Source organism: Phyllostomus discolor, chromosome 7 (assembly GCF_004126475.2).
Source record: "Phyllostomus discolor isolate MPI-MPIP mPhyDis1 chromosome 7, mPhyDis1.pri.v3, whole genome shotgun sequence".
NCBI lineage: Eukaryota > Metazoa > Chordata > Mammalia > Chiroptera > Phyllostomidae > Phyllostomus > Phyllostomus discolor.
In genome coordinates, this window is record NC_040909.2 from 58,681,403 (window position 1) to 58,698,662 (window position 17,260).

The 17,260-nt window shown below is 41.5% G+C and overlaps 1 protein-coding gene across 22 annotated transcripts in view; it reads right to left on the reverse strand.

Moving 5' to 3' along the window:
* Positions 1–17,260, reverse strand: part of MAGI1 (membrane associated guanylate kinase, WW and PDZ domain containing 1) — a 604,195-nt gene that overhangs the window by 25,442 nt on the left and 561,493 nt on the right. For 17 of the 22 annotated variants that reach the window (XM_036031542.1, XM_036031539.1, XM_036031533.1 and 14 more), the window contains 3 exons: positions 7,946–8,162; positions 4,383–4,466; positions 1,273–1,364 (listed from right to left, as the gene is read on the reverse strand). In XM_036031542.1, coding sequence (XP_035887435.1) covers positions 1,273–1,364; positions 4,383–4,466; positions 7,946–8,162 — 393 coding nt within the window. The remainder of the gene's footprint in view (positions 1–1,272; positions 1,365–4,382; positions 4,467–7,945; positions 8,163–17,260) is intronic. The other 5 variants (XM_036031536.1, XM_036031547.1, XM_028517869.2 and 2 more) reach the window with 1 other exon arrangement.

The following is a 17,260-nucleotide window of genomic DNA, read 5'->3' on the forward strand; positions in this document are numbered from 1 at the left end:
GAGAGAGAGAGAGAAACATCAATGTGCGGTTGCTGGGGGTTATGGCCTGCAACCCAGGAATGTACCCTGGCTGGGAATTGAACCTGGGACACTTTGGTTCCCAGCCCGCACTCAATCCACTGAGCTACGCCAGCCAGGGCTTTTTTTTTTTTTTTTAATTTTTAGAGAGGGAAGGGAGGGGGGAGGGAGAGGGGGAGAGAGAGAGAGAGAGAGAGAGAGAGAGAGAGAGAGAGAGAGAGAGAGAGGGACATCAATGTGCAGTTGCTGGGGGTTATGGCCTGCAACCCAGGAATGTACCCTAGCTGGGAATCGAACCTGGGACACTTTGGTTCCCAGCCCGTGCTCAATCCACTGAGCTATGCCAGCCAGGGCTGGCCATTGTTTTCTTAATTGATACCAATTCCTATTTAGCTTTTTGGTTTCATTTTCTTTGATGGGCACTTCAGATGTATTAGCTCCCAGTTTTCACATATGTTAACATAAACCTTTTAGAAACTGGATCTAGTGAAACTGAGGGTCCTTATATCTTTGATTAAATTTAGGTTTAAATCCTAGCCCTAGAAATCATCTCTGTGTGTCTATACCCCTCAGAGACCTAGCCTTTCCCCCAGGTAATCAGCAACCCCCAAGATGGCAGAAGACAGGAGCCCAGACCTGACTAGTGATCACAGGGGTCTGGACCTCTGGCACCATAAAGATAACATCTCGACCTAAGTTATGTTTCAGCTCCTGAGGCCCAAGTGGAACGATGCCCTGGCTATTTTCCCATGAGACTGGAAAGAGGGATGCCAGAACAGACCTCAGGTGTGCTCAAGACCTATAAGAAATGATGTAGTACCCTTACCTCATCTCCCATCAATCAGCTCTCAGAACGACCCTGAACCCCTAACCACGGTGTCTTGTGATTTTTCCCTGTATAACCTGTATCCTACATGCCCTCAGGGAGTTCGCTGTTTTGAATATTAGCTTCCTGCTCTCCTGAGTGGTGCCATTCATGATAAAATACCCAGTCTTTTTCTACTGCAATTCTCAGTGTCTAGTGTTTGGCTCTGCTAGCACCCGGTAGATGAACTCTTCCTGTTCTCTAATACTAGTCTCTTCCCTCAAGACAAAAACATCTCTACAAAACCTAAGGAAAACCTCCACTGCCTGAGATGAAGCAGTGTTACACCTAGAGTGACTCCAATCATGGTGATTTGTTACTGCTGCCAATTTGCTTTGAAGTCTTAGAAAAGAACACTGGGAGAGGGAGGGGGGAAACAAAAGACTCACAGGTTCCCCTGGTTCATTTCCACCAAGAATCCTAAATCCAAATCCAGTCTCTTTTCTCCAGAGGAAGATATCCTGTTCTTGGTAATCTGGACCTAGAGAGGGGAGAAGGATAAGAGAGATTACTTCTCTGATCAAAGCAATCACACTGCTGAGATCACACAGTTACAGGACCAACACTGATGGTGCTGAGCAGATGACAGTTTTCTAACACAGACAAGGCAACAACAGAATCTGGATGTGAAGTAATGGAGGATGCTGGGTGAAAGGGAACAATGGGAGTAGTCATTGAGCCCTAAGTTTTTTCAAAAGACTAATCAACTGTTTGATAATTCCTAATCAAGACCAAGTCATGATCTCTGACTAAGCCAGAAATCAGCATTGACTGCTCTCCTCGGCACTGTTCAAGGAGACTTAATTAAAATCATCATGTGCTGCACTGCACTGTGGATGCCCCTGTCCAAGAGAGAGAGATGCCGAGTCAGAGCGACCTCTGAAGCAGGGGCTGGCTCGGCAGACTTAGGAGGCCCATTAAGTCGCCTGATGTTATAGCAACTAAAAAACAGACAAAAAGCTTTGCAATAAAGTGTTCCCTTAAAAAAATTACTTCTTTTTCCTTTAAAGTAATCAAGACCAGCAATGCCAGTAATTTGATTTGTTAGATCATCTTTGCCAAAAAAAGTTAGTCTTAAACATCCTAATATTTCCAAATTTGCAAAGTTTACTACAGTTTCAGTACTATTACCAAAAAGCAGCCAGACTTCCATAACCTAAGATTTATGGTGACAACAAAATTGTTCTACATCAAGCCCTGGCTGGCATAGCTCAGTGGATTGAGCGCGGGCTGGGAACCAAAGTGCCACAGGTTCAATTCCCAGTCAGGGTACATGCCTGGGTTGCAGGCCATAACCCCCAGCAACCACACGTTGATGTCTCTCTCTCTCTCTCTCTCTCTTTCTCCCTCCATTCCCTCTCTAAAAATAAGTAAGTAAATAAATAAATAAATCTTTAAAAAAAATTGTTCTGCATCAATGAACCATACTTCATTGTTAAAACGACTGACTGCTTTACTCCTGAGCTTGCTGTAGTGTTTCAACATTCAAAGTATTAGTTTATTATCAAATAACTTGATATTTTACTTTTAAAACTCAATAGTTCAGGGTTTAAATTTTTTTAAATCTCATTTTTAAAAAATAAAAGCAATTTTCATAAAAAGATGCTCACTGCACATGAAATTGTTCTATATACCACTGTGTTAAAGGTAATAAAAGGGTTATTTCTATTTAATTCGTATTTAATACTTTAATATATAGTGTTTTACAGTCTGTAAAATGACATATCTTTTATTTAAAGAGAAAAAATATAGTTTAACGGCAGAGAATCTTAAAGAATTTCAAATACCGTTCTGCACACTTTCTGCTCTATTTAATTAATTGGATTTTGGGCTGAAGCAGTGTATGGGCCTGAGCATTTAGCTCTCATCACCTCCAATCTGTACGATAGAACAGGGAGGAAGGCAGCGGTGTTTATATTTCAAGCTAGTGAGAGCTATCCCTCTTCAGTGACTCGTTTACAAGCTTAAATGTACAGTGACTGAGTGTGCCCAGAAAGAATCAGCTAAGTAAACAGGTGAATACACGTCAGAGGTTTGAATCCAGTATTTTGCTTGAGCTATCTTAATGCCATGGCTTTCAACCATGCTTTTCATCCAATGCTTTTTTATTATAATTGCCAAGACTAAGCTGTAAGACACCATGGGACATGGAGTTAAGCTACATCATGGCACTCTCATAAATGATTTGAGAATGATATTTTCTTGAGCATACGAAGGAAACATTTTCTTTCTGTTTGAGTAGCTGGCTAAAGGATATTTACTGTAATGGACTCACTGCAACTACGAATTAAATCAAGTTAGGTTTCCATCTTTGTTTCCTCTAAGCGGAGGATTATTACCAAAACAGGCCACAGGGCTTCCCAGGCAGCACCAGGGCCCAGGTAGAGTCGGCCTGAGTCTGTGGGGCCTTTCTGCGAACAAGGAAAGGGACTCTGCAGAGACTGCAGCCCATCCACACCCATTTTTTCCAGCATCATTTAACCCAGGAACACTCACTTGTCCTACAATGACACCAAATGTAGCAAGTTTTTGCCTTATACTGTTCAGTTAGGTGTAAGCTAGCACCGTCTGGGTGGCTGTAGCCAATTGACTTGGACTTATCATACAGGTTAGTCCATAGGAGAAAAGAATTTGTCTTTCTCTATGAATCAGTGGGAAATGGCAAATTTATTAAAAAGCTTCCTATTGAAAAACAAGATGCCCAATGACACCAAGACTGTTGAGGATTCCAGTGATGAGTCAGAAAAACAGAGACACAAACACAATACACCAACACACAGAGATATTGCAAAGAAAGTCTTTTGGCACCTCAGTTTTGGCATTTTAACAATTATACTCTTCTTCCACCAACCAAATGCCAGGTATACAAGCGTGTAACTTTGGTGATAAAGTGGCGCTGCCACATAGGGAATTACAGAATTTTTTTTTGTGCATCCTCAGCTGCCAGGGGCACTGAGGTTTCTAAAGTACTCCCCCAACAGGGTTTGTTCTCTTCTTGATTTCAGGCAGATTCCATTATAATTACATTTTTAGGAAGTAGCAGGGTAGAACCATCTTTCTGATGTTTTTATCACTTTGCTTTTCTTTTCAGTGAGGCTAAATAAAAAAGGCTAAGAAAACCTTGTCCAGCTTTCTTCACTTTTAAGCCCTTGCATAGGAGACAATCTCAGCAGTGAATATCCTTTGGTAATGCAAGCGACAACTGAATAAAGTGGCAAAAAGACTTCCTTTGATAATTAGAAAGAATGGAATCACCAGGTTTGCAGAGAAACCTCTCAGTGTCTCCATTACTACAGAACACACATTTTCAGACTTAGCAAAAAACATGCCCATCATTTTTTATTTCATCTTTTCTTTGGTCCATGCCTGGTCCACAAGAATAGCAAAACGTTTTTGTTCATGGCATTTCTCTTTCTGAGTTTCTCCCCAGCCCCCCAGACCAATGGGAACATCAAACAGGATGGATATAATGAAGAAAAAGTTTTCAGTGAATCCTTACTCTGACATTCTCCAAAATTCGTGGAATTGATTTCTCTCTCTCTTTCACCCTTGCTCAATCCCGATGCTGGCGAAGGTGACATAGCTGGAATATTAATTTCACAATTTTGCAAAGCTTAATGCATGTGCTTTCTCTTAGTTCATGTTAATTTCGTTTTGATTGATAAGGAACGTGCAGTTAAGCTTTCACAGTAAAGGTCATGGCTGCTGTGAAGTTTAAAAGACTACAGTTTGATTCTGCTTTATTTTTTATCCCATGGTGCTTTTCTTGTCAAAAAGCTAGAAATTACTATAGTAGTGTTGGAAATTTCATTGAACTCCCATTACCATCTAAGACTCTTCATATTTAAATAAACCCCAAAGTGTACATTCTTGCATGACTGTTTTAATCACGTCATAAATTTTAGAGTCGTCTAAACACTTATTTCTTTAAAAAAAATTAAGTATACTTTTTTAACTGCCACACTGTGGCACTTATTTGTTCCTGATGGAATACATTCCTGTGCTAATACCTGTTCAGGTGAATTCTATGCAGTTCAACCAGGATGGTTTTTTATTTGGAGGCGCAAATCATCAGATCTGACTAAGGTTGAACACACACAAATAAGGGCTGTCATAATAGTTCTTAAAATCTCGAAGTGCACACAAGGCTCCTTAAACTCACTTTGAGGAAGAAGCCTGTCCACCAGTTCTAAATTTGTAAACACGTCTCCACGGAGCAGTGCAGTTTTACCTTGGTTAATATGACAGCTTGGATGTTTTTTCTTTCCAAACTAGTTTGTAAACAGGCAAAATTTCAATGGGAAGTTTTAGACTTTCTTTCAGAGTAAACACTAGTGGATGCTATCTGGTCCTGAACATTAACCAGTATGATTGCATCAATGTCATTTTTCAAAACATTCATACAATAGGTATGTTACCTGGAGAAAACACAAAACTGGCAATGAGGCTTTTAAAGGACTTTCATACTTGCCTTTGTTTTTAATTAAACATGTAAGCCCTTCAGAGGGGTTTATTAATACGTCTGTAATTCCAGATTGACTCATTTGACACTGCTGTTTTGACAGATGGCCGTATCAAGAATATGGTATTTTGCACAGTAGTTAGACCATGTGAAGGAATTGGATCAGACTGTATCAGTCTTCACTTTGCCCTTCACAATAAAATGAAATATAAGAAAAATATATTTTCCCCTGAAAAGGGGCATAAATTAAGGGTACACTTAAGGTATTAGGACTGACTTCAATTTTCTAGGAGTACTTTGCTTATTGTAATGTCTTGGGGAAAGGGGCAGCAAATCACATCTTAGGCTACACATTTTTTTCTTCAAAAAACAAGATAAAAAACAACCAAGGGAATATCAGAAACATGTTGGGGATGAAGCAAAATACTAAATAAAAGGCAAGATTGACGTAGGCTCAGTCACAGCACTGGTACTGTGAAAAGTAGAAAATCTGTGACAGACTCAGAATAATTACCATTGTGGGAAAAAGTCTCATCGTTACTCTCACTTAGCAAGCAGCTAGGAAGAAACCCAAGCAAATCTTAACATCAGTTACATATCTACAATCACTCCATTACCGAGTCTCCAGTCACCAAACAAATCGATTCTCACTTATGCTGCTGGATCCTTCAGGTGGTAAAGAAAGGGGAGATGCGAAACCAGCCCCACCCCGAACGTTTCAGTTTGCCTGCCCCCTGAGCAATTCTGATGCTTAAGGTGTCTGGCTGTGGCAAGATTCTTAGTGTTTTTTAAAAAATGAATTACATATTAAATTCTGAAGAAATTTTGCTTCCATCAGGGTAAAAATGGCATTTGAGCTGCAGCTTCCTGTTAACTGGATGCATTAGCATCACCTGTCAAGTGTGATGTTCCCACCAGTGCTTCAGAATGCCATTTATTTTATCACAAAAAGATTCCTATAGTCCTAAATGTGCACTGTACTGAGAAAAGCAGAGGCACGGTCCATAACGCAGCATCTCAACATCAACAGAAGTTGGGCCATTGATTGGAGAAGCCACATGGTTATGAGAATTCTCAAACATCCTCTTTGGAACACAATTCTTCAATGAACTTGCTACAGTTTGTGAGAACAGACTCCAGGTCCATAACTCAGAAACTACTGCTTCTGAGAGACCTTCCAAAAGGGGCCGCCAGGGTTACAGTCTTCCAGGGTCTTTCCAGTCCAGGGATGAAATAAATCCCTTCCCAAATTATGTGGCTTTTGTTGGCATAGAGAATCCTTAGCCAAAATAGCCTATTTAATTCCACACACTGTTAGGAGAAAAGGGCAATATTTCCCCTTGAGGAGGAAATGATGGAGGGACCCCTGAGTGACTTCTAAAATTTGATAATCAGCTAGACTCCAACTTGCCTTGTGCCACGTAACTGCTGAAATGCAGCCAGTAGTGTGGCCAACTTTCCTTCTCAGACAGGGATGCTGGCTTTGTTCCCATTTTGTGTTTTGTTTGGGTCACAGAGGAGTTCCTCCAGCCAGCCAAGGAAATGCTTCCTAGCCACGTCTGAGGGGGTGTGCCAGAGCTGGGGCACCTACCACTGTCCCACCTCCTCTGTGCCTCACTCTCCAGGGGCCTCTGCCCAAGAGGTAGCACACCTGTGTTGAGGGGGAGGGGCAAAGAGGATGTGCTAAACAATTCTCTTTTCCCTTCCAGTTTTGTTCAGACCCTTTACCAAATGCCTCCTCCATCCTTAAACATTCTCTCCTATTCCAGTCCAAGAGAAAATGAAGTACATGACCTCCATAGTTGCTTCATACTGACCAATCATCCTCAGGAGAAAAGGTCAGCAATAGCAACAGCCAAAAAACGACCTGTTTGTATGCCCCCAAATTAAAGCATTTTAGGGACTTTCATCAGTGATAAATTAAATGAATATTTTTATGGTGAACAGTCTTTGGAAATCGCTTCATAATAAAGTTAATATTTTGTTTATAAGAATCAAAAAGTTATGATGCATGCCATCACTAGCTCGTATTTATTGGAAATGTAAAGCCAGAGGAACATAATTAAAACCGCAGTATAAATAATTAAAGTACAAACCACTCAAATTTTTTTAAGGGGAATGTTTAGAAAAAGACTGATAATATTGGTAAAAAAATTACCAGTATTCTTAAAAACTAAGAAACCACTAAGAAAGAACTTAATTTCATCTCACTACTCCTGCAATCTGAACCAATCATATTTATGTTCTATTGTACATCAGAGCTGTTTAACAAAAGCATGCTACAATCTCCACACAGGGGAGAATTAATGAGACAGCAGTTCTTATCTGCTACCTCTTTAAACTGAAAAGAAAAAGAAATCCATTATTATCCAGGCCTTTTATTTGTTGGCCATCCATATCTGCCCCTCCCCAAACTGGACATAATGGAGCCCCCATGACTATCCAGCAGATTCTTTCACTGCTGAGAAGCGTTCACCTCTCACCTTGGTTCACCTCTGTTCAGTCTACACACTGAAAATCTATTTTTAATAAGCCTCGAGAGAGAGAGTTGAAGCCCTGGAGTGGGGTCGCAGAAAGGCAGCAGCCAGAACGCTACTCACGTCGGCTTTCATACATGCTCCTGGACTGGGCCCAGATTTTGAAAGGATCTGGTTTTTTCTGCCCAGTGCTGTCGGTCTGATCTGGAGCTGGGGCTTCTGCGGGTGGGTACTCAGGGAGCACCTGTGTGCTGTGGCTGGGGGACGCTGTGTGCAGGCTTCGGTGGCTGGAAACACTGTGTTGGGAACTGTTCTGGCTGTCTTTTCTTTCCAGAGGTTGCTGAAAGTGAGTGAGAAGGGGAAGAACAGAAGATTACTGTTGGTTCTCTAAGTGGGTGTTTTCCATCAGTTTGTCTTTGTTCAGCACTTCTGCACACATATACACAAACACATCAACAACACTTTGGCTTCCACCTTCCTCCAGCCAATGCTGAATGCAGATAAAACCCCAAGTGATCAGCTCACGGAGAGGGGGTGGGCCAGATGCAAAGACATAATCACAAACCGTACTGCCCTCTGGGCTGTGGCAGAAAACAAATCCAATTTTCATCAAAGGTTCTTGGCTAAGACACTGGGCTAATTTATGATGAGATGTCTCAGTCTTAACATCCTCATTTTTTCACAAAATGTGTGGCACAAAATACCACTAGTAGTTAAATGTAAGGCTATGATATCCAAAAGAAATACAACCAGTGCTTAAAACCATTTGGGATTCCATGTCTTTTATTGTTCTTTCAATGATAAAATACCTGTCTCTAATCTAAGGGTTTGCCATCAGTTTTTGTGGACTGTAGGAAAAGGAGATTGATCTTTTAAAAATCACTATGTGTGCACTTGAACGTATAAGTATATAAATAACTATTATATGAAGAGCTGTCATAATTCTTAGGTGATCAGTTTTGCAGGTATCAATTCACGTCTTTATCTCCTGATACTACTGTTGGTACTTTATATACAGGTTGAACTCAAGGAGTCAGCCTTCTTAGATCTATACTCTGTCCAAAGTCCAAGAAGTATTCTAAGGGAAAGCATATCATTTAAATTTCAACAAAATAAGCAGTTTCCAATTCCTTAAAACATGCCCAGCAAATGACCCTTCCCATTTTATGAAATGTTCTTTATTTGAATGGGGAGCAAAAACTAAGGGGGGGATATGAAATAATTTCAGTTCTTATTTTCTCCAGTAGAAGATTTGTACGCACCGTTGTTTGGTTTCCCCCATTCCAAATTAAACCCGGAGATCTTGTCCCTCACATGATGGATACTATGTCCCTAGACTTATCTGCTAAAGAGCATCCTGAAGGGACAGAGGACAGGAAAGGGAATCTCTGTCCTCTCTTATGGCTCTTGTACAGCTCATGATTTTGAACTACTTTATAAGATCTTTGGCTCAGAGCATTCTGGGTCTCTATAGTTATTTACAGAATCAAAATCTTCCCCTTGGTCTTCAATGAATCTTATCAATAGTTCTTTGCTTTCTCCCTAGGTATCCTCCAGTTTTCATTCCCCATATTGATGGAAGTTTCCAAGGTCCCTTTCATTTAAAACTCACGTCTCTCTGCCCCTCTCTACCCAGTCCTCAATTTAAAATAAGTATCTGAAGAAAGCCCATGGAGGACAAAAGCTTCATTTGCCCTTGACAATTACAGATTACAATTTGAAATCAGGTTTTGGCAAGGATTCAAAGTTGAGGAAAATTGGGCATGCATTTAATAAAGGTAGGATAGACAACTGAAAATTTTCTTCTGCGTGCCTGTGGCAGAAATTTGAGAACCATATTCTAAACTAGCAGAGAGGTCTTGGTAGACTGTGGGAGGGGTCTGACTCCAGACACACTGTGTGGGGGGGATGTTGGGAAAAGCATAGTTTGGGTGCTGACAAACACCATCAGAGACCCAGGAATCATCCTTCTCTTGGAGGATAAATTACTCATCTCAGACATGGGTGGATCAGCATTCCAAAGACTTGGAATAGAACCTGATTCTGCCAACTTCCAACAGCACCCTCCCTAACAGTGAATTCCGACTCTTTGGGCCAGCTGTCTGATTTCTGCCCCAGAAAGTCAATACCTGCCTTCTTGCTTCCCCTGGAGGGCATGCTGAAGATTTTCAGAATCAAAAAACACCAATGGCAGATAGAATCTCCATTCTCTTTTGTAAGTACATAGGAATTTGTTTTTCTCTTCATTGTGATCATTACCAGGGTGGTCTTTAAAAACCAGCAGGAGCAGCACCAGCCCCGTTTGGGTGTGAACACACATTAACATAAACAGAAGGACCTGGAATCCCAGGTGGGCTTTCCTCCCTCTTCATACTTTCCTGTGTTGCCTACTTTTAATTAGAATGCAGAGAATGCTTTCTATCATTGACACACAATTTAAAGCTATTTTCATTTTGAAATTCACCTTGGTAAGAAAAATTAATGGGGATTATTACTTCTATTTTTACATTTTGGTGGTACTTTGTTTTTGTTAACCTCTGGGGCGAGGGAAGACTTTAAATGTAAAAGCAAATAATTCAATAAAGGACCTCCCTGTTTACCCTGGAAGTTGCTTCCCTTCCTTCAAACGCCCACCCTCTCTTGGTCCCTCAAATTAGTAAATGCCACATTGTGGGGTCTGTCCCCGACACTACCTTCAGTTCGCAATTAAGTCTCTCTGATCTTTGAAGCTCCAGTTTCCTTCAGGTTTACACTACTCTTTACAAAGTCTCTTGGGGACTCCAGGTGAGCTGCACTGCAGGCTTACCTGAGGGACACATCACACTTCTTCCTTCCTGGGGTTACTCTGTAGTCCCTGGAACCTCAACTTTAACCTCTTCCATTTGTTCCCTCTTCCTGAACTGGAAGAAACTCTTTCTGGCAACCCTGCCCACCAGAGGGAGTCTGATAAAGGCTGGGCCTTTTTCCTGCTGAGAAGCAGGTGAGCTTCTCCATGTGTACCCACAATGCACGCAGAGTCTGCACATCTCCTCATGGGTTTTAAGACCCTTCCCCAGCTGGTCCATGGTAACTAATCTCTGGCATGGAGGACTGGACCTCCTTAAATTAATTGAAGATGTAGTTTTGCTATAAACAGAGGTGCAAATGAAGTCTAGTGAACACAGTTTGAGCCATTTTTTAAATTTTAATGCCCCTTCTCACCTCCCCAATAAACGAGTCATATAGGTCTAATTTAACACCAAATGACAGATACAGTTGGAAACAAGTTTGGAAAACTGCCTCACAATCAAGTTGCACTTCTGCAACCGTTTTAAATGCCATCTAAACGTGGTTCTTAAATTTGGAAAAGAAAAAGTAAAGCGGCATCTTCATAACATGCCCTAAAAACTGTCACACTGGGGCTTTCGTGAACTGGCACGTTTGTATCTACTTGGAAGGCTAAATACATATAATGGTCTGGATGCTTGTGGTATTTTCCCCTAGGTAAGATTGACCTCACTTTGTTTCTTCTCAAGTTCAATTATGAAAACTACTTAATTTGAAGATGCATTTTGTATTTAATATTTAGCTGGCACTCTGGGCTTTCTGAAGTTTTATGTTCTCTATATACAAAAAAGTACAAAAATATGCCTTTTTATTTTCTGTGAGCATGATAATTAGCAGTGTCTTTTATCGGGTCAGAGCCCAGAATTGTCCAGGAGAAAAGCTGTGTCTGTGTTTATCTCTCCAATCTCAGTCAACTGGCGTGCCCTTCAGCAGGCTGCATCATGTCCCAGAAGACTTGGGGCATGAGAACACACTCACTTCTGAATTAGTTATGAGATCAGGATCAGATCTGCATCTAATGTGATTGGCTTTCACCTCATTTTCTAGGTGAAAAACTGGCCCAAAGACAAATACCTGTACACAAAGATGCACTTTCAAGCCTGTTGCAGTAATGAATGTAAACTAAGAATCGGGATGGAGGGAGCGCCCGGTCCAACAATGACAGGACACCCAGCCTGGGTCCTCCTCCTGAGTAACTAACTAGCTACAATATATTTATTCCCTCCTCCAACAAGTACAGAGTGACCACCTACTGCGAGTCAGATTCTAAGATAAGCAGTGTGTAAAAATGAGAAAGAGATGGTAGCTGCGCTGTTAGAATATATACCTCTGTGTGTATGTAGGGTTGTGTGTGTGTTTGTATGTATAAATAATAATCAAATAATTGTAACAGACTGATAACAACATAATGCAGTGCCCTTTAGCTAGGTAACAAGAGGCCTCCTAAAGAACATTCTATTAATGGAAGCAGCGTGTGCTAAGTCTTCAAAGCAAAATGGGTTTGGAGTGTTTGAGAACAGAGAGAAGGCTAGTGTGGCACAGGAAGGGGCCGGGGCAGTCTTAGATGAACTTGGAGACGAAATAGTGTAAGGGCCTTGTGGGCTACTTTAAGGACACCGAGTTTCATTCTTAGTTCAGGGGAGGAGGAATTGTATTAATTACAGGAAAGCAGGCATGCATCAGGAGCCACCTTGCATCCAGAAAGTTTGGTCTGACTACTGGGTGGTGTAAAGGTTGGTGGGGAAGGGAGAGAAAGCAGAGAGCAGTCAGGAATCTACTGTGTGTCCAGGGCAGGAGCCCAACGAGGTTTACACGATGGGAGTGGTAGTGATGAGGCAGAGGGACAAGTGAAGTTAAAAGACATTTGTTGCGAGAGTCAATAGGGACTGCTCACAGACAGAACAGGGGACAGGGCAGGAGGAGGAAGAAGAGATCTCACAAACATAGTCATTTAATTCCCACGTTCCGGCTTTAGTAACTGGTTGGAAAGGTCTGCCATGTATTGAGGCAAGTATTTCCAATGCTCTGTTGTCACTGTGCTGATATTTTTGAATCAAGAGTTTAATTTCTGAATGTAAAATCAGAACCAACTAGGAAAAAAGAAATGGGCTTAATTTTGAAAACTCCACAGAAGTCCTTGGCCACATACTAGCCATAAGACTTTTCAAGATAAAATCGTACCAATCTCTCTATAATGAATGATTTCCTTACTACTGACAGGCCAGGGAGATCAGGAAGATGCAATGGTCTTGATAAATGGAAATGGGAAAAAAAATCAGTTCATCAGTATTTCACAGAATCATTTTGAAATGAAGGTACTTATAAAGTGAGCTGAAAATATTCGCTTGGAAGAGCAAATGAATATGGACAGCACTTAGGAGCTTTAATGATGAAAAGAATTCATGTAGCTTAAAAATGACAAATCGATACATTTTAAAACAAAATTATTTACAGTTCACTTATCTGCCAAGATTGAAGGCCACTGCAGCAATTTACATGGACAACAGGAAAAACTCCAAGTGCTGATGCGATATTAGGCCAATGTCATTAAAGGTTGTACGGAAATCAGAGACTCAAATACAAGGCAAAGCAGCTGATGGTCCTTGTTTTTGACTATTTCTTTTATTATTCATAGGTCTAAGTCAAACAACTTCTTCCAAAAAGGCAGGCAAGAGGAGTTAATGGAGAAGAAAAGGGAGGTATTGACTGGATATGAAAATGAATTTTAGTTCACACTGAATGTAAAGCATCTAACACAACTGGCAAGTCTATTTTCTAGGGCTGCAAAGGGTGGAGGGTATGAGTTGATGTGGGAGGTGAGAGACAAGGAGGTTTATTTAAGTCCTTCTCCCATCCACTCCTCACCTTGTAGCCTGCAGGAACTTTTAATGGGTTGTATTATTGCCTTGGCTGAAGGACAAGTGGCATCAGAGTCCTGCTGACAACCAGGAGAGTTTCAGAAAGAGACAGGACACATAAAACTGGATGAGTCGTCCTGGGCTCACTCACGGTACACGGGTGTCTTAGAGGGCTCTCCCTGACGTCTCTTAGTGGCTAGTTGTCAGTGAAGTCCTTACAATCCTTCCCAGGGGAAAGGAACAGAAGACAAAGGAACAGAAACCTGTCACCACAGCTAGCTTTCAACTTGCTGGATTTGCAAGAGGTTGTTGGAGAGACTGTGTTTCCCCCAATTCAGTGACCCCCTTGTGAAGACTCTACATGAGAAGTTTTTTAGTAACTGGGAACATTGTATTTCCTTAGTGAACAGCGTATGCTTTCTTTGATCTGACACAGTAAATAATGTGGTTTCCTACATTGCTCAGGCTTCTAGTGAACTTGAAAGAACTCCACAGCTCAATCACAGAACCTAATTCAATTTTGGGTCTTTTTATGGCTTTATATGACTATGGAACTTAGGTTATTACAATTTAGAGCTGAATGATTTTCATTAAAGTGTGAACTTGGTTCTGCTTTGTCGACTTGTTAAAGTATATGCTCATCAGACTTTAAGCCCCGTGAGGTGGGTCTATGTTGATCTGTCTGTTCGTGTGGCTGTTGGTCTCTCCTCAGTGGCAGGAGGGGAGGACTGTCTTCTGTTTTAGTTCTTGTTGTATCCCAGCATTGGTCTGACAGAGAAGGTACTCAGTTAACACTTATTGTTGGAACAGAAGCATTAAAACATTTTGGTGATTTGTGACAATGAATCTATTTTTTGAAAGTAACAATTAATACATTTTGTGTTTGTAAGCTCCGAAAACAAAGGTACCATGACATCTTATTTATTATAGCTTCTCAGTGCCCCACACAAAACCTGACACTTTGTAGGTTGTCTGTTTATTTGCTAAATAAATGAATGGATATTTGAATTAATGAATAAAAGGTAAATGTACTGGTAGATAAATGGATAGATGACAGCTGGACAAGTGGACAGATGAAGGAAGGGAGAAACAGAAGTACAAGTGAGAAATGAACAAGTGAGAAAACATAAATGGATATTAACTTAAAATTCAGAGTTTTCTATGATATGTAGAGTTTTAGATTCTCACACACAAAACCCTTGTGTGTGATCTAGACCAACACTCTGCCACATGAGTTTCCAGTCAGGGGGATTATGCTGGACCACAGAATGGGTCTCCTAGTAGGATCTAAAACCTGGCAGCAAATATGTCTTATTCTTGTCCCTGCCATTTGGCAAGAAAATTTGATGTTATGGATGTCCCAGCATTAAATTAATACAATTTTATTAAGACAGTGCCATTGTTCCCAGTGAGGATATAAACCATAAAGTCAACATTTAAACTAAATGTAGTAGGTGAAATTGCTTATTAAGAATAAACTATCAAGGCCACCCAGGAGGGGAGCCTAGATCAAAAAGATAAGTCCCTCTGTTCTAATAAAAACCCAACTACTTAATTACTAAAAGCACTATTTTTTAAAAAAAGGCATGAGGGCAAAAAGAAGCTATCAGTCACATGAGCAAGCCAACAATGTCAGGAGCCTCTAAAAGAAGAGAAAAACACATGTTGCTGGGTAAGACAGTATGTTCACAGAGCTGATGGTGAATCTAAGTGTATAACATCCCAGGCATTTCACTCCACAGCCTGCAAACCTGGCCTCGCCTGTCATTACATGAATGCCTGTCCAGGACCAAGACATGCAGCGTCCCCGTGGATTCCCTCAGACCCCACCAGAAAAACCCCATGCTCATCTGTCTCTCTGGCAGGTCATCACCGAAATTCAGACTGGGAAAGGAAAACAGCATTCGGCCCACCTGTACAGTGCTCTAACTGATCACAGATGTCAGCCATGCTCCACTGGCGGCAACAGACCTTGGCTGAAATACCCCAAATTTTGTACAGCAGATGCCTGAGTGTGCCAGCAGTGCTGTGAAAACCATCATCCCTGTCCTGGCACAGATACCAGGTAAGGACTGGGGGCTTGTTCTTTTCTAACCCAGCAGCACTCCAGCCTCTTGGCTTCAGGTAATTAAGAGCCAGCAGACTGTGGGCAAAGCAGTTGAGAGAGCGTTTTTCCTAGGAATGCAGTCTGAGTAATTGGCTTGCTCTTGCTAATGACATGGCTTCTACAAAAATAAACTGTCATAGGGAGTTCTTTCAGCTGACTCTGAATGCAGGCTCTATACCTGTCTGATACCCTTGAGTGCAGCAAGGAATTCCAAAACACTTTGGGGAAAAAGAGTCACAAATGAATCTACAAAAATCCTCGTGCATGGTAAGTTTGAATGGGGTGCAGAACGAAAGGAACACCATGCCACTTGATGTCTTGTTGCCTGTGCAAAACTGCTGAATCTCCCCCAGTACACTCCTGGCCAAGACTCCGTTCCATGTGGGTGTGTAAAATAAGTCTATCGTGTAGCATGGCTGAGGGTGGGGGGAAAAAGGAGTGGCTCCTGCTAACTCAAGCTCATGTGATACATCCTCCAGATTTCTCTTTTCTGCAGGCTGAACAGGTTCCTGACTGACCCAGGGATGGGAAGACCCATGTGCATGCATACACACACACAGACAGGCTCTGGCATCGTGGTGCCCACCAGCACTTTTCTGCCTAGACATTAGCACAAACTGACAAGGGAAGCAGCCCTGAAGTCACATGTCCCAATCATCATGGCACTAATCCATTGCAATCACATCAATTATTGCAGTTTTTCTCTTAGAAGAACTTGGGAGCAGGGCTTCAGAATGCAGGAAGCTCCCTCTCTCACCTCTTTAATAAACTTCTGCCTCCTGCTGCCAGGCTTGGAGGCAGGTGGAGAGAATTCAGCTGGAGTGCCACAAGCCACAAAGTTTTAAGGTTCTCTTTTCCTAGTGACAGGAAGCTGTAAAATTTCCCTCCCCCAAATATTCTAAGCCGCATGGAAATGGCTACTTTTTATCTGAATGGCAATGAATTGGGAAGCCTCTTCCACCCAGATCAATTTCATAGGCATCGGGGTTCCAGATTTTTGTAAGTAGCATTTTAATTTGTTGTCAGTGCCCTGGGAGAAGCTCACACCACCAATCAAAATACTACAGCCTCTAAGCTATTAGCTAACATGTCAACTAGGTAATGCATCTTCAGGGAAACCAGATTAGAAAGGACAGCAAACATTGATTTTTTTTTTAAAGAATCCTATACCTGCAGCATAATGCTGCAAAAGCTAGCAAAAACAACAAAGGACTTCCACAGCAAGGGAATATCTTATTCTCAGTCTGGCTGGGGCAGTGAACATTGTTCCATGTGAACATGGACACGCATACAGGGCAGAACAGTTCTTCCTTAAACCTACAGGCTTTTTAATTTTGTAAATCATTAATCCTCCAGTGCACAGGAAAGCTCAGGAGGAGCATCCACCTATGTGAACGACTGGAAACACCAGTTGAGAGCAAGGCTACCCAGGAAGCAGATGGAGCTTTTTTCCCCTTCTCCTCCCAAAAGAAACAATAGCATTTCTCTCAAGTTAAAACATCTAAGAAACTCATCCATTTGAAAGAGAGTTGTAATGCATTTATATAGAGAAGATTCTAATCCTGCATTCTTTATCCCGGCTCCCGCAGCCTTCCCACAATCACTACAGTTTAAAGACAAACCCAAATACCTTCTATACTAAACAGA